Raw genomic sequence first — 18,446 nt, 5'->3', positions numbered from 1 at the left:
CAGTTTTAAAAGGGAAGGTTTTATGCGCAATTCTACATGAAGGGAAATAAGACAAGGGAGTTCAGAATCTTGGGTTCCACTACTGGTTCTGCTACTTACAGACATCATGAAGCAATGCCTTCACATCTTCGGTTTTAGTTTACTCAACCCTAAAATAAGGATTACCTCTAACAATTTAATAATCTATATTCCTTGTAGCATCATTTGTTATAAATTTTCTTCCATTCACAGAGTGACTATTTTTCTGTCCAGAAGAGTAAAATCAAATGTGAAATGTCTTCTGATACCAAATTCTTTTAACTGTTGGGAGTTGAAAGCTTTTACTCAGAACCATGAAGTGAAGCAACCCTGGGTTTGTGTGTAGTGTCTGTCTAACTTGACTTATGAAAGAGATGACAGAGCAAGAAAATTAAATGAGTCTTTCTGTCTGTAGTGTCGTCATGGGCTTCTTTTAAGATTTGGGGGTAAGGGAGGATCATTGCTACTTAAATTGCTTTTCCCTCAAAGTTGAAGTTTTTTCCTGAGGAAAATGGCTGAGCCAGAATGTAGAATTTATGTCTCATTTTAGCTTAATACTTGAACATTTTTATAAAAGCATTTTAAAAGTGATGTACTTAAACATTTTACTATATAAACCTTAAGCATCCAGCATTGTATTTCTTTGTCTATGCTTTTGATTCTTACCAAATTATACTTAAGCCATTATTCTATAGTTATTGTGAAATCTTAGGTTTTTTCACATTTTAAATGAGCTTGTATTGAACTAGGTTATAGTTTTCATTTTAATATAGAATGTTCGATTGTATAATTACAGCATAAGTAAACCATTCTCCATGTGTTGGTTGTTTCTAATTTTTCATTTCTGTGAAAACAAACTTTCTCTTTTTAAAATAGAGTTAGCTTCTTTTTAGGGAAAAAAGAACAAGAAAAATTATTCAGATCATGGGCAATTTTATGACCTCTTTTATACTCTTTAACTGGAGAACAGTCTGATTTTAAAGCTGTGCCTGAATATTTCTTATCTTCTTGGAGTCCAGATAACTCTAGGTTTTGTTATTTTAGATTTATTTTTGGTAGTTGAATAGGTATGAAGTGGTATCTTAAAAATATTAAAATTTACTTAGTAGGGAGAATCTTTTTCCCCAAATGCTGATTTGATCTTAAAAACTATTTGTATCTTTTGATGGATATATGTGTTAGTCATTGTTTGCCACATAATAGATGATCGGTAAATGTTGAATTGGTTGGATTTATATTGTAGACATTAAGCTTTATCTATTGTGATTATTGCAGGTGTTGCTTACATTTACTCTACTGTTTTAATTTTAGGCTTATTATTTTTTCATTGCATGAAAGTGTATCTTACATCACCGGATCTGTTGATTAGTTGCTTATGCTTCTATTGCTCAAAAATTTATCTCTTTCTACAGATGAGATAAGTATACTATTCTGTTTTTTCCATTTTTTTTTAATGCTACTTGTTCTTCATATATTTAGAATTAATCATAGTGTATGATGTGGATATGTTTTTCTCCACATTGATACTCAGTTTTTATGACAACATTTTTTTAAAATAGATTTTTCTCCACTTATAAGCACTTTTTAGATTTGATTATTGCTTTGGTATTTCTAGTCTCATGTTTTGCTTTGATTTTTTTACAAAAAATATGCTTAACAAAAACTATTTTAACCATTTTAAAGTATACCATTCAGTGGCATTACGTACACTCACAATGTCAGCTATCACCACTATCCTCTAGTCTCTTTACTTGACATATTTCTACTTAAACCTGAAAAATGATTGCTATTATTCTCAGGCAAATTGTTTAAATCTCTGAATCCCAGTTGACCGGTCCATAGAATAAGGATGATGCTCATAGATTCCTTTTAGAATAGATCAGTTATTGTTGAATAACAATACTTGAAGCAATCATCTTAAAGCCATTAGAGGAGGGTATTTTGCTTTTTGTTTCATTCTTCAAGGCATACACATAATTATATTTGAGGGAATCATGGCAAAATTTGCTAATTACTTATTTCTTATAAATTCTGAAGCAATCCACATATTAATAAAAATCTTAAGTGGTTAAGACCATTTTTTTTTATACTTCTTAAGGCTACTGTTTATAACTATTATTGCTGAGATATATTTAATTTTGGGAGGGATACTATTGATTGTTTCCAGGGAAACTTCTATAGCCTTTGGTGTACTCTGAAAATATATAAATATATATAAGGTAGGTAGTAAATAGACTACCTGTAGTAAATATATAAAGGGGTAGTAAATAGACTTCTAAAATACAGTGTAAATATGATCAAATTTATGAGCTACCTGTTCTATTTAAAACTGTATCAGAGCTATTCAGTTAACTCTTGAAAATCTCTATGCACACTTAGCTGCTGCAAGTTTCCCTTCTAGGGCGTATAATCAGACTGTTTGTTCTATTTAGACACTTCTCTTGGTGTTACAATTAAAATTGATATATACTGTGTTTTCACTGAAAAAAAAATTGACCTTTATATTGCGTTTTAAAATATTTATATACCTAATTTTAAATTTCTCTTTCTGTGTTTAAGAGCTACAATAACACATTTGAAGTAACCCAAGTTCTTGCCTGTGGCCATTTATAACTACAGGGTAATTTTAGCTTAATACTTGAATATTTTTATGGTGAACTTGGTACAAAGCAGAAATTATGTGGTTAGAATCTTATTAGAATTTTGAAATAAAATATTTGTTACTAATTATTTCCCTTCTAATTTCTAAGGATTAAAAATTATGGCTGCCATATTACAAAATGATCATGCTTTTATTTATGAGCTTGTGAAGTCACAATATTTAAAATTATGTGACCTTTTTGAATCAAACTAAAGTTTCTGTTTTTTTCATTGTCAGCATTGGCAGGTAGGGAAATATTATTTCTGTTCTCAATTGCAGATTTTCCCAGATTTTTAATGATGAGGGCATACAAATACTAACAAACTCCAAAAAAAAGTGATAATTAATTGTATGTAGAAACAGTTCTAAAAATTGAAACTAGAAAATTATGAAGACATTACTATCCAAATGCCTTATAAAGGTGCTTAAAACAAAAATGAACTCGGAGCGTGTTTATAATTTCATCGGCTCTTTGGCTAAGTTGTAATTATATTAATTTACATTACATTAAGAATCCACTTTCCCGTTCTATGTCAAGCCATCATATTAAACTCTAAAACTACATGGAAATGAGAATACTAAGATTTGTATTGTAATTTCGTAGTTTTTGTTATTGTCAAATACTGGATCACTGTGTTTGTGTTATATAACACTTTCATCTGGTTGCTAGTAAACTCGGCTTTTGATTGTAAGCATGTGCCACTGTAGAAAATGGTGTGAGATGTTAATATTAAAAGTTTTAGCACATTGGTTAATGCTAGGAACGTGGTAAATACTTGCATTCTTTATTCAGTATGTTTCTATATTTCCGGTCTTATAAATTACAAATTTTTGGAAGGAAGGAAGAATACTGTATTGATGGAAAGTAATATCTTAGATACATGTTGTGATGGAATTATGTGGAAGGTAATTTTTAGGGATGGCAACAACAAAGGATCCTTCTTTTCATAGAAGAAATAGGAGAGGTAGAAAGGAATATCTTCCAATTGTTCCCTTAAAGAAGGTTTTCTTACAATTTACCGTAGAATTTATCTCAAGAAAAAAAAATTAGTCCATTTTCATTATAAAATCACAGTAATATTAGCATATATCTAGAAAGCAAAATTTAAGATTTTAACATTTAGTTTTGTATGGCTTGAAAATTTATTTCCGCACTATTAAGAGTAATAGTTCTTGCCATTTAAAATCCATAACCCATTTTGATCAGTAAAAATCTATGTTCTTTAATGTTGTTCATATTTTTAAAATAAATTAGTTTTTGTGTTTAAAAACAAAATTAAAGTACATGCTTTTTGGTATCCTTTTTAAAACAAAACAATTTTCCTTACCTTCTTACCGAGAGGTAGGTTTTAAAACACTTCCCCTATGAGAATGAGTATCCCCTCCCTCTTGCCGAGAATCTACTAATTAGAGATTGCAGTTATTACAGTTAAGTAAAACATGGAATACTATCACTTTTAAGGTGAGAGCTGGTCACACAAAAATTCAACAAATAAGGTATTAAAGGCATTACATTTTCCTAATGATTTGGTCCTATTTTGCTCTTAAGGGATCAGTTCACAGATGTACACATTATGTTCATTGAGGCAGTATTAAAATCCCATAAAGACATTTCAATTTAAAACTAAAATATAAGTTGGCGAAACATAAAAATGTTTCATCTTTCATAATTATGAGTCAGTTTCACGTCACATTGATTATGTTGTTCTGGATAGAGCAAAACAAGTGCAGGGAAGATAGCACCTGTGAGCTTTAGTTACTGTGCACCGTAATTCTGCAGCAGCAGCTACCTACGTCAGGTAGGACGAGAACTCAGCTTTTGAGGCTTTGTGCATGAGCTACACGTGAGTGCATTGAGCATCCTCTGCTTCTGACCTTTACACTTTTTTCTCTTTTGACATTCAGATCAGGGTAGGGAGTAAAGCTGTGTCAGAGTTAGACACATTTTTAATCTGTCTAGCTTACACGTGTTTTCTCTTCCCATTCCGGAGTGTGGCTCTGAAAGTGTTTTGTATAGAGCAGTAGAAGTGGAATGCTGGTATATTGGCATAACTGAAGTTTTTCATTTCCCTTTTCATATTATTTATCTATTTTCATTACCTCTGCAGTAAGATTCTATACTTGCTTTAGCTTTCTTTATATATTAAGTTGGTTACAGTGGTTGCTAGAAGTGAAAAGAGGTTTGACCTTAATTAAAAGCATAAGCAATCACATCTGTTTCGGAGCAGTGCTAGTTTCATTTTTGTTAAATTGTAATGGAGTTTTTCTTTTTTATAATGTATTTAAGGTTTCTAATGTCTATCTGTCTCTCTTGCCAGAAGGGCATAATAAGGTGTTTTTACCAGTAAATGTGGGATTTGTTAGTTTGAAAATCAAACCAGGAAAAAAAAAGGAGGGGGGAGAGAAAGAAAGAAAAAACAATGGATATTCTTACAGTTTTAAAAAATAAAAGAGGATAGTCTATTTTTCTTTGTTAGTTTGAAAATCAGGACAAGAAGAGCAGGATCTAAGAAGATAAAGATTTTCCTTAAATGATTGACTAGACAGTATATTTAGTGGAGTTCATTATTTCGACTAAAATTGGGTCCCAGCCCCGGCCAGGTCACAGTTGGTTGGAACGTCATCTCTTACACCAAAAGGTGGCGGATTCAATTCTAGGTTACAGGTTCCACCCCCGGTTAGGGTGTATACGGGAGGCAACTGATTGATGTTTTTCTCTCACATCCCTGTTTCTTTCTTTCTACCATCCTCTCTAAAATCATTAAAAACATATCCTCCAGTGAGGACTAAAAATATAAATAAAATTTACATGATTATTTTTCCTTAATTCTAAAATTCAAGTTTTACTTATTTGCATTATTAAAGTAGATCCAGAGAATTCCATTTTCCTTTATATTAATTATATATACAGATGGTTGTGAATGTATTTAATTTATATTTTGATTTGTTATATTTAAAGTGTTTCAGTGTGTCTGTGTTAACATTATATAAATGTTCCACATGACAGCAGGTTAGATGTTATCCTAACTTACTGATTTACTAGGCTAGTTTTTATCATTAAAATATGTAACTCTAATCCTAAAAAAAAACTGTCCTAGTTATCAGCACATTGTAAAATGTTTAATACATTAGGCACTATAGTAACCGTGTTTTAAGTACAGCAGAAGTGGTTCCACGTGTTGGTTTTTGCAAGATATTAAAAAATCATTGCGTATACCTATCTTGACTTGGTGTAGCATGTCAGTTTTGAAAAGCCATGTGCAAGTTTGAGATTTTGAGATTAGAACTCACGTGGAAAGCTTGGAGTACCAAAATATTTTTAAAAAATTATTTTCTGATGGCCTGAATGATAATGCCTTAAGAGTACATAAAGCTTTGAATTCCTCCCCTTTTTTCAACAGACTGTGAAGACTGCTCAGAGACACTTGCGATCCAGTCACATAAGTGGAATAAAGAAATATTGGTCCTCATGGAAGAAGAACAAGATTTACCAGAGCAACCAGTAAGTATTTCCTTTAACAATTTAAAGTTCATTGTAGAAAAACTAATCTTGAGATTTTAAATATTATTCAAATTCAAAATAAAAATAAGGGAAAGACTTCTTAATACTTCTAAGTAAAAAATTTTATATGATCTCAAATGCATATTTTGTTAACAATGCTAACGAGTGTGCTTAGAAAATTCAGCATTACAAAGTTAGTATTGTATTTGGGATTGTCATTTTTAAAAAAATCAATGGATATTTCCTTTTGTAGAACACTTTTGCTTGGTCTGATCTGTGGCCTGGGGAGCTGTCAGGGAAGGGCAGAGCAATTAGACATCCTGGTAGGTGAGATGGCAACAGGATGTGCTGTAGGTCTCAATCAGTTGTGGGGCAGACCAGAAAAAGAAAAGAAAAGAAAAAAAACAATGGATAATCTTACAGTTTTTAAAATAAAAGAGAACATCTATTTACCAAACAGTATACACCACTTCTGATGGAAAATTTAGTTTTACCTTTACCTAAGTTTTCCTAACTGACCTAATTTTTTAAGAAGTTGTAGTAGTTGAAAAAAATGTAATCTGACCACTAGCTAATTCTTAAAAAGATAAGATTTAGAGACTAGGTTGAATTCTTAATTTCTTTTAAATATTTAATACAAATAAATAAAATCATTTTAAATGTCCACAAGTGAAATGGATTTATTGCCTTGCCATGGCTTCTTTTTGTTTGTTTTTTTGTCTGTTTTTGATCCTTCTCACTTAAAAAAGGAGAGCAATAATCATTCTCTTAAGATACTTTTATATTGAAGAATCTTTTCCTTTTGTCTTGAGTTTCTTTTTCTGAAGTTAAATACTGATTCAATTTGCTATCCTGAGAGAGCCTCTTGCATTTAATATTAAAAGAGAATATAGAGTGGACATGCTTACCTTTCTTTATGAAATCCAACATAGAAAAAGTTGAATGTTGAAGGCAGGTAATAAGATATGTTTTTCATGTACTAGATGTATTCTTTACATTACAGAAGGATAGACACCAGCTTCCATTTAATTAATAAAGTCCTTTAATATGTTTTTAATATTTTTCTTTAGGTCGAGACATGTATACTGATGATTACTTTGCTATATTTTTAGCCCTCTCACTTACAGTAAGCATAAAATTAGGATGTCATAAGCAGTTGTTAAAAAAACACCTTTTGAAACATTTGGAATATCGTTCCTTTCCTGATGGGACATTAATAATCAGGGAAATGGTAGGGTTAAAAATCATCCTCAGCAGTGTAGCTAGGATACACTGTATTTGTGTAAGAAGAAATAGCTGAATTAGAGACATTAAATGTACCAACGAAAATGATGTCATTGAGTTTTTAATTTAGTAAAAGGTCTAGTCATAATTTCAAAAGACTTATATAAGTTGTTGAAATAGGTATTGTTGGTTACTCCTTATCTATTTAAGGTAATGAGAATTGTGAGACTGACCTGCTAATAGGTCATCTTTTCTACTTTGCTTTATTTCCTTGCCATTTTTATTCAGTTTCTATAACATAACGTATTAAACCTGATTGTTATTTCAGAGGAAGGTAAGAAATTAAACCACTTTAAAAACTAATTTTCTGCCGAAACCGGTTTGGCTCAGTGGATAGAGCGTCGGCCTGCGGACTGAAAGGTCCCGGGTTCGATTCCGGTCAAGGGCATGTGCCAGGGTTGCGGGCACATCCCCAGTGGGAGATGTGCAGGAGGCAGCTGATCGATGTTTCTCTCTCATTGATGTTTCTAACTCTCTATCTCTCTCCCTTCCTCTCTGTGAAAAATCAATAAAATATATTTTTTAAAAAAAACAAACTAATTTTCTGTTGACTATAAATGGTGATTGCCTTGGGGCATCATTTTCCTATTGATTTGTGCTTGGGTTTAATTTATAAAGGTGACTGAGTGACCACACTGAGAGGTCAGTGCCATTTGAAAGGAAAGTTTAATGTTACAATTCCCTTAGAAATTAGAGGCATGGCATGCCAGGGTAAATAGTTTAAGATTGTTAGCTCGAATAATTCCAGGAGGTTTGGGGTATCGGGCTGTCACTAGGTATCCACCTGGCCCTGAGTTGATTTAGAACAGGGGAATATTGACTTGGTGTGTATGAGTTAGATAAAGGAGGTAGTTCAGAGTGTGGGCTCTGGCTCGTAGGGGAAATATACTGGTAAACAATTTTGGCTCCATGATTAATGGATATCAAATAAATATGGAATCTAAGAAAACACAGAACACTTATTGACTGTTAAGAATAATTAGGATAGGAGAGTAAATACCAGACTTTGAGGAGAAAAATAAGTTTTCATAGGCTGTAGTGGAGATAGGAAATTTGAATGAAAAGAATAGTCCTATCCCAGGTTGATGATAAAGCTAAGATTTTTAACCCTACTGTTTATCTCTATATAGAGGGAGACATTACTGATGGGCATTATTATTGGAGTTATTTTAATTCTATCGTCTCTTGTCTTGTCTTTTCTCGTTTCTCTACTTCTTACTTGCTCTGTTTTAAGATTTAAGATTTGTTCGGGTCATTGTTAACAAGGCAACATAAATCCTAGCCACAGGATTTTCTTTCACTTTCCCTATTGCCAGTCAATCCTCTGCAATGAGAAATGGATTTCTCTGTAGTCACCATTTAGGTATTTGACTCAGTCTTCTTCCAGTCTTCATCTTTTTCAACTACTTTGAAGCAGCTCATATTATTGTCCAACCTGGAACTCTTTTTAAAAAGAGTGAAAGGGAGCATTAACCAGACTCAGTTTGGAATAAGAGGTATAATCCAAGATTATTTCTGGTGAACTGGAAGCACTTAACTCCTCTATGGATATCAGGAGTGGTCTCTGAACTCAAATTTTGAAAGGGCATTATACACATAGGAAAGAATTTTAAAATGTACATATCAAACTCAATACTCATTGTTTTATTTATTTATCATTATTTTATTTTTTAATACTCACCCGAGGAGATTTTTCCATTGATTTTCAGAGAGAGTGGAAGAGAGAGGGAAAGACAGAGAGAAATACTGATGTGAGAGAAACACATCGATTGGTTGCCTCCTGCACATGCCTAGACCAGGGCCCAGGCCAGGGAGGAGCTGCAACTGAGGTATGTGCCCTTGACTGGAATTAAACCCCGGACCCTTTGGTCCCCAGGCCAACACTCTATCCACTAAGCCAAACCAGCTAGGGCTATTTATCATTATTTTATTTATCCATTCATCTGTTCATGGATTCTGGGATTGTTTTCACTTTTTTTTGTATGGACCTGTTTTCTTTTCTCTTGGTTATATAGCTAGGAGTGGAATTGCGGGATTATATGGTAACTCAGTTTAACCTTTTGAGGAAGCCGTACTAAAGTAGTTGCACTATTTGCATTCTGTCAGTTTCTGGATTATATTGTTTGAACCCATGCTTTTGTAACTCAGTGAAATATGTCTGTATTCTTTGAGTTAGTTTAACTGCCTCTGGTGCCAGGGTAGTACAACCTTCCTATCCCTGATTTACAGGGGGACATAATTGCCCAAATTAAGGTGAACAGTATCTGAAATGTTAAATCTAATCATATTAGATAGCTGTATTTCCACCTGTTATATTTGTTTAAAATTATTTAGCAGAATTTTTGCCTTTTATTAGCTTGAAATACTTTTAAGTATTCATAATTTGTATGGCTAAGTATACTTAGCATGTTTCTACTATAACTAGTTATTCTAATCAGAGAGCTCTAAAATCAGATTCTTTTGTAATAGGAAAGCAGGGAACATGCACAGTGTTAAACATTATTTTGCATTTCTGGACTAAATTGCTTCAATGTAAATGCTTTTACCTCAGAAGGAATTAAGAAAAGATGAAAATCTGGAGGGAAAATCAGAATTGTGTGAATAATATTTTTTAAATTACTAGTAGCATAATAAGAAATTGTCTTTATTTTTGGCATGTAGGTAATTTAAGTATAAAGACATTTCTGTTAGTCCTGGATGGTGTGGTACAGTGGTCAGAGTGTTGGCCTGCATTGCCTGCACCCACCAACATATATCAGGTTCGATTCCTGGTCGAGAGCAAGTACCTGGATTGTAGGTTAGATCCTGGCCCTGGTGGGGGGCTGTGCAGGAGGCAACCAGTCCATGTCTCTCTCACATCAATGCTTCTCTCTTTCTCTCTCTCTTTTTCTCTCTCCCCCCTTCCTCCCACTCTCTCTAGAAATAATGTAAAAAATATGATGAGGATTAACCAAAAAGAAAAAGACATTTCTGTTAAAGAAATTTTTTTTTTTAATATATTTTATTGATTTTTTACAGAGAGGAAGGGAGAGAGATAGAGTGTTAGAAACATCGATGAGAGAGAAACATCGATCAGCTGCCTCCTGCACATCTCCTACTGGGGATGTGCCCGCAACCCAGGTACATGCCCTTGACCGGAATCGAACCTGGGACCTTTCAGTCCGCAGGCTGACGCTCTATCCACTGAGCCAAACCGGTTTCGGCTGTTAAAGAAATTTTGAGTAGATGATATCAAGAGTTCCATATTTACTGTTTAATGATATAATTATACATCTGTTAAAATTTAAAACCAACGAGTTTGTGTCCAAGTTTAGATATTTCATCCTGGTAAACATTTTATCTTGCGTAAAAATCTTTATAAAGATTTTTTACATTTTACCTTGAATCTGATAAACACTTTTTTCATTGAAAAAAAAATGGGGGGAAAAGGAGACATCTGTAATACTTTCAACAATAAAGATAAATTTTAAAAATAGAAAAGAAAAAAAAAGATCTCCATGTGAAAAACAAAGAAGTTCATCTCTGACTAAAAAACATAAGGGTTAATTAAATAAATCTAAGCAAGACAAGACAGTTACCCTGAAATTTATTAGTTAATGTTAATTAGTTAATGTTAGCCTGACATTTGAGTAGCCAGATTATTTCAAAAATAGATCTTACATTATTCCTTTGTTTATTTATTTTTGCAGGTTAAAAAAGCCAAGATGCAGGAATCGGGAGAGCAAACTTTAAGGTATATTAAGTTGAATTTCTTTTTAATAATCTACCTACAATTTTTTCACATGCTGATGATGGACATGACTTAAGTTGACTGCCTTCTTTTTGTTTTTTAAAGTCAGTCTTTACATTTTGAAATTATTTGGTTTAAAATGAAAATACCCTCCAAAAGTTTGTTTTTGAAACTCATAAGTGCTGATTTTATTTATTTTATTCATTAATTATTTATTCAACAATATATACCAAACTTATGTTATCTTTCAGAGCGTATGCTACATGGAGGAGACACATTGGTCAGTATTCTTTAGTTAGATGTACAGAATACGAAATAGGAAGAATAAGCAGAAGTAAGGGAAATGCAAGTTATTTGGCATTCATTACCAAATGGATATGGGATGCCTCAGTCATTAGCTTCCCTCCCGTTGTAGAAGAGAGGCAACTTCTATGCACCTCATGCTTTAGTTTTCCACAGTTCTTATCTCTCGTCGTTTGTCCAGCAACCATATGAACCAGTAACTTCATCACCTGTAACATCTTAATTTCCAGAATCCTCCTCTTTTGCTACCACACATTATACTCCAGATCATTTATTTTACTGCCATACTAATCCATATGTCTTATTATATACATTCAATGAAATGATCTATCATATTTTCCCTATCAACCATTGGCCCTTATCTCAAAAAAGGACTTCAGTATCTTTCTTATGCTGCTTAAATTATAAGATCTCTTATTTTAATCAGTCCTTTAGGAAGTCTTAACTTCCTCCCCCTTTCCTTTGTGTTGTACTTCCCTAGCAAAATCACAACCTTGGTTAAACTCATCTTTCTGCTGATTCCATATTAATTTCCAATCACCTGAACATTGTGAGAGAAAAATATAAAATTATGCTTACTGGTCTCAATTTTCATTCATGATTACATCTCAAACAGGCACTTAAACACTCTTGGTGGTCCAACTATCTTTCCTGATGTGTTTTATTTCCCAGTCTATAAAATTATCTTTCTTTCCTTTTTTCCTTTCTCTCATCTAAGGAAAAATTGTTTGAACATTTAGAATATATCAGGTATGGGGGCATGGAACTTTATTGATATTATGCTTAAACTAGGGGCCCGGTGCACAAAATTTGTGCACTTGAGGGGGGGGGGGATCCCTCAGCCCAGCCTGCCCCCTCTCACTTACTGGGAGCCCTCAGTATGTGAGACAGGGGATGTCCTAGTGATAGCTTAGGCCCGCTCCCTGCTCCTCTTGGGGAGCGGGCCTAAGCCGCAGTCTGGCCTCCCTTTGTGAGAGGCGACCGGGTTGATCAGGGGAAGGCACCAGCCCCATCACCCCACTGCTGCAGCCACTGCCAGTCCCTACAGCCAGCAAGGTTTTTTTCATCAACACAGACTCCAGTCCCTTCACCATGAAAAAATGACAACTTTCTTTAGGCATTTTCAAGATGTGTCTTTAATATAATAATAATTTCTTTCTTACATTTTTTATCTTCACCTGAGGATATGTTTCCATTGATTTTTAGAGAATGTGGAAGAGAAAGGGAAAGACAGAGAGATACATCAGAGTGAGAGGAACACTTTAATTGGTTGCCTCCTGCATGAGCCCTGACCTGGGCCCCGGCCAGGGAGGAACCTGCAACCTAGGTACATGCCCTTGATCAGAATTGAACTCGGACCCTGCCATTGGCAGGCCAAGGCATTATCCACTGAGCCAAACCGGCTAGGGCAGGATATGACATTTCTTAGCCCTCCAGCAGCGGACCTTTGTTTTTTTTGCCAGGAGTGTGGTGAAAAAGCCTAGATCACCTTTTTGGATTCTTATTACCCAAGTTACTAAGAATATTACCAGTGGCATACAGGGAGCTTAACCAATGAGTGGTCAGAAAAGGTGTTTCCTTTGTAGTTCACAGCAATCACCGGCTTGCCCCCCTGCCCCAGGCCTGACGCCTCTGGCCCAGGCTTTAGGCCTGGGCAGGGGACCCCCATCTCCCCCTGATCACCGGCTCCACCCTCGCCCAGGCCTGACGCCTCGGCCAGAGGCGTCGACCCCATCATCCTCCTATCGCCAGATCGGCCCCTTGCCTAGGCCTGACGCCTCTACCAGAGGCGTCAGGCCTGGGCAGGGGACCCCCATCTCCCTCCCATCACTGGCTCCACCCCCCGCCCAGGACTGACACCTCTGACCCAGGCTTTAGGCCTGGGCAGGGGACCCCCATACCCCCACAATCACTGGCTCTGCCCCCCACCCAGGCCTGATGCCTCTGGCCCAGGCATAAGGCCTGGGCAGGGGACCCCCAGACCCCTCCGATTTCCAGCTCCGCCCTCCGCCCAGGCCTGTCCCTCTGCCAGAGGCGTCGACCTCTATCACCCTCCGATCGCCAGATTGGTACCTTGCCCAGGCCTGATGCCTCCGCCAAAGGTGTCAGGCCTTGGCAGGGGACCCCCATCTCCCCCCGATCACCGGCTTCTGGGGCCAGCCAGCGGCCCGGAATGGCGGCTCGTGCTGGTGGCTGCGCTGTCCCGCCCTGCCTGCACTATGCAAATTACTCGCCATCTTTGTTGGCGGTTAATTTGCATACCATGCTGATTAGCCAATGGGAGGTGTAGCGAAGGTATGGTCAATTACCATGTTTGTCTATTATTAGATAGGATACGAGAGGTTTGTTCAGAAAATATATGAGAGCTTTTAAGAATTTTGGTGCGGTATATATATATTTTTAAATATATTTTATTGATTTTTTACAGAGAGGAAGGGAGAGGGATAGAGAGTTAGAAACGTTGATGAAAGAGAAACATTGGTCAACTGCCTCCTGCACGCTCCCCACTGGGTATGTGCCCGCAACCAAGGTACATGCCCTTGACGGGAATCGAACCTGGGACCCTTGAGTCCACAGGCTGACACTCTATCCACTGAGCCAAACCGGTTAGGGCAGTGCGGTATATTTTTTAATAGAAGTAGCATTTCTTAAAAAAAAAAAAAATTTGGCCCTAGCCAGTTTGGCTCAGTGGATAGAACTTCAGCCTACGGACCAAAGAGTCCCAGGTTTGATTCCAGTCAAGGGCACGTACCTTGGTTGCAGGCTCCTCCCTGGCCCAGGCCTTGGTCCGGGGCTTGTGCAGGAGGCAACCAATTGATGTGTTTCTCTCACATCGATGTTTCTCTCTGTCTTTCCCTCTCTTCCACTCTCTAAAAATCAATGGAAAAATATCCTCTGGTGAGGATTAACCAAAAAAAATTTCTTTTTTTCCTGTGTAGAAACTACTCTGTCAGTGTACCTCTTTCCAGATATATGGATCCTCCGGTACAGTGTCCTCCATTTCTCCTAGAGTGTAGAACAGCAAAGCAGATTTCTTTTTTTTTTAAGTGCAGATTATAGTCTTTACTCTCAGTTTTTAAAATATTTATAACTTAGAGTAGAAAACATTTGGGCCGAAACCGGTTTGGCTCAGTGGATAGAGTGTCGGCCTGCGGACTGAAAGGTCCCAGGTTCGATTCTGGTCAAGGGCATGTACCTGGGTTGCGGGCATATCCCCAGTAGGAGATGTGCAGGAGGCAGCTGATCGATGTTTCTCTCTCATCGATATTTCTGACTCTCTCTCTCCCTTCCTTTCTGTAAAAAATCAATAAAATATATTTAAAAAAGAATATTTGGAAAAGTATTTCAAAATATCTTTACTTTTTTTTTGGTAATACTGATTATCCATATACATATTTCTGTACTAGTTCCTTTTATGAGCATTCAACTTAGGTAGAGGTAGAAATGTATACATAGAGACCGAATATTCAAGTAAACTCAGTAAACTGTGTTAGTTTAAAGCCATTTGCCTCAAATATTAGCCTGACTAGATTGGGGCTGTCATGGCTCCTCCAAATGTAAAATTCTGCAGATCTGAATAGCTGTGCAGACATAGACTGAAAACTGTTGTGTCTACCTTGCCACTAATAAGTGGTGGGAAAAGTAAATAAAGTGATAGTTTTCCTCCAGAATTAAGGGAGTTGAAAATGCCAGTAATTATAATAAACAGTATATGTATACAATAACACATACCTGGTTTATGTCTCTAAAGTAAGTTACTAGCACTTGAAATAAAAAGTAGTTAACTCTACTAAAGGTAGTAAAATCCATCTTGGTCTTTTAATCCTCTTTATTGCTTAAATATTAGCATTATCCGTACTCCTCTATTAATTTAGGGTTATTTAGTGAGATAAGACAGAAGGTGTATTAAAAATAAATTAAAGAAGGTATGGTAGAATGGGAGGCATAGTAAGTGGAAAATTTAAGAGTAAGGATATTTATTTCATAAGGGAACTTGATAATAATAGAAAATGCCTTTTAAATAAATAAAAAGTAGATATCTTTGATTTGGTCAAGATACCTACGATTTAGGTAAACAATTCCTATAATTTCATTCTGTTATAGGTAATTCTTACAGAACTTTACTGTGATTTCACTGCATAGATATTCTCTCGTTGTTTTAAGTGATACCTCTGTAGTTTGAAAAAAAAAAATAGTTTCCCATTTATAGACCATTGCTCATTCACTCATGAATTCATGTAACACCCAAAAGGTGTTGAGTGAGGAATATTTCTTTTTTGAGATAAAGAAATTAAGGTCCAGAATGTTTTTTATATTATCTTACTATACACAGTTACTCATAGAATTCCATGTTATTCAATATATTCTCTTGCTTTTCACAATATACAATACCTGAAGCCTTACTTTTGGAAACTGACTCATAGCAAATGTCTAGCAGAGCCTTAGTAAACAAAGTCCACACAGCAAGTACTCTGTATCCCAGTGTTAGTTAGCTAGGTTACTCTTGAATCCTTCCATGCCTTACAGAAAAAGCAGTGAGTCTCCTGTAAACCACTCCCAGGAGTATGATGGTGAGCACAGCTATTCCACAACAAGAATGAATGCCCATCGTGGGCCCAGGAAGTATACACTTGGCTGATGAACACGGGTCCAAGAATACGTGCTGCACTTCCAGAAGCTGTTAACCAGCCCATGTGCACACCCTGAGGTTTTGGTCCCAGAAGTTTTGAATATAATGTATATGACATAACATTGCAGGATGGATAGCCTATTCCAGTTAACACATTCCAGCTGATGTGAGGAACTGGGCCAGATGGATAATGGCGGGTAGAGGCACCAGGCTTGTTCAGTTGGGCAACCGGTTGGTCCTTCACTCTGATCTTCTCTTGGAGACCGCCAAAGAATAATAATAATTTCCCCAAATGTGGTATTAGAAATTGAATGATTATGTAAATCTTCCCACTGTATCTTGGGAAATTGATTTCCCCAAGGTAACAAGATAAAGAAGCCAACCCATATGATAACGAGTCCTCCCAGCAGAATAGCACGCTTGCCAATCTTTTTGGCAAGTGATTTAATCCCCATGAAAATAATAACGGCCTCAATTCCAAGAGCAGCAAGTATTATTCCATCACATAATACAGCTTGTTCTCTAGTCCAGGGATACATATCCATTGTTAATAGAGTAAGGATGGTTTCAAAAAGGGCTAAGATAAATAGGACCACGAAAAACAGGACATTGGTAGTCACAACAGCCACTTGATCAGTACTTCCCTGGGGAACCTGAATTTCATCTGTACTTGCTTCTTCAAAATTAATACTTTTACACTGTCGTCCTGAGTCATCCACATGATGCTCTCTTAATATAATAAGGGTCAGAATAATATTTAAAACTCTGAGGAAGGTGCCAAGTAAAACTGGTGCTGTATACACGTTTATCTGAAGCTGTATAGTCTCCCATGTCACGCCCTTTTCTCCAATGGTGCAAAACAGGACTGAAAAACTGGACCTAGAATAAAACCTAATGCTTGACATTAGACTTGTGTTTGCCATGGAACTTGTTCTTTCCTGAAGGGAAGTAGCACCAGCAATATATGATCTAATAACTGCCACATTTCCTGCTCCGAATCCCACCAGTCCACGAGCAGCTAACAAGTAGTATTTATTATGAGAAGCTGGGACATGCATATATCCATAGAGGCAGTTGGCTGCCACCGAAATGAAGATGGAGACAATGAGAGGTTCATTTCTTGGTCTATAATTAGATCACAAACCAAATATATGTGAAGCTACCATTTGGCCAAGACTAAATGAAGCAATAACCCAGCCCAAAAAATTGTATCAGCTGCCTGGTCATTCTTTTGGAGATAGGACCATATTGACATTATCACAATAGAAAATCTTACACTGCTGAGAAACATAGTAAGATACAGAATCCTAATAGACCTCCATCGGCTCTCATAAGGCACCTCAGTTTCTATAATATCCCATTCTCTGCTTCTGGGTGTGCAGTCGTCTAAGAACGGCTCCTGCTCAGCCTGAACCCCCAGGCCCACCATAGTTACCCTGAGATTTTGGTCCCAGAATTTTTGAATATAATGTATATGACATAACATTATAAGCAAGGAGGTGAGAGGCTAACTCTCGACACCTCTGGCACCTTCACATCCTACACAGTTGCTGTCAGACCAATCCAGCCGCAAAGTAGATTTTCTAGGAACATGAATGTGGGAAAGATGCCTGGACTGGGGAGAAGTTATAATATAAGTAATACTAGCTATAGTTATATTGTATTTACTCTGTTCTAGTCTTTGCACTACGTACTTCTTAAAAAATATATATTTTATTGATTTTTTACAGAAAAGAAGGGAGAGGGATTGAGAGTTAGAAACATCGATGAGAGAGAAACATCGATCAGCTGCCTCCTGCACACCCCCTACTGGAGATGTGTCCACAACCAAGGTACATACCCTTGACCGGAATCGAACCTGGGACCCTTCAGTCTGCAGGCCGACGCTCTATCCACTGAGCCAAACCGGTTAGGGCTCTAAGTACTTTTATATGTTAACTCATTAATCTCTATAACAACTCTATGAGGTAGGTTCTATTACTACTATTCATTGATAGTTGAAGAACCAGGGCACTAAAGAAGTTCAGTCACTTGCCTAAAGTCATAAAGCTAGCTTTGGCAGAATGGAATATGAACTCAAGCAGTCTGGCTTGAGAATCTGTACTCCTAAGGATTATGCTGTACGGGTAGTTGAGGGAATATTGGAGAGTGGAAAGTCCACTCAGAAGGAAGAAGAAGGACATTGTAATGAAAGTGAGTATAATCTCCATTTCAGAATTCCAGTGAGAATCTTCCCAACACTAAAGTGTCTAACATAATGACTTGTCCTCCCAGTTTATACGATTTACCTTTCGTAATTTCTCTTAATTTTCTTTATAAGTTAAACAAGAAAAAGAAA

General features: G+C 36.4%; 1 protein-coding gene and 1 pseudogene across 12 annotated transcripts in view; one reads left to right on the top strand and one right to left on the bottom strand.

The window, feature by feature from the left end:
- Positions 1-18,446, top strand: part of EYA3 (EYA transcriptional coactivator and phosphatase 3) — a 99,221-nt gene that overhangs the window by 29,466 nt on the left and 51,309 nt on the right. For 6 of the 12 annotated variants that reach the window (XM_036347438.1, XM_036347442.1, XM_036347436.1 and 3 more), the window contains 2 exons: positions 6,061-6,161; positions 11,135-11,178. In XM_036347438.1, the coding sequence (XP_036203331.1) occupies positions 6,129-6,161; positions 11,135-11,178 (77 nt within the window). In that variant the 5' untranslated portion in view covers positions 6,061-6,128. Of the gene's footprint in view, positions 1-1,186; positions 1,436-2,576; positions 2,639-2,881; positions 2,906-6,060; positions 6,162-11,134; positions 11,179-17,895; positions 17,941-17,962; positions 18,076-18,446 lie in introns of those variants that run through there. The other 6 variants (XM_036347441.1, XM_036347440.1, XM_036347443.1 and 3 more) reach the window with 6 other exon arrangements.
- On the bottom strand, positions 15,977-17,537 carry LOC118675183 (annotated as a pseudogene).

The sequence above is a fragment of the Myotis myotis genome, unplaced genomic scaffold, assembly GCF_014108235.1.
Source record: "Myotis myotis isolate mMyoMyo1 unplaced genomic scaffold, mMyoMyo1.p scaffold_m19_p_2, whole genome shotgun sequence".
Lineage (NCBI taxonomy): Eukaryota > Metazoa > Chordata > Mammalia > Chiroptera > Vespertilionidae > Myotis > Myotis myotis.
The sequence above is the reverse complement of the archived record's forward strand: the minus strand, read 5'-3'. Positions and strand labels throughout refer to the sequence as shown.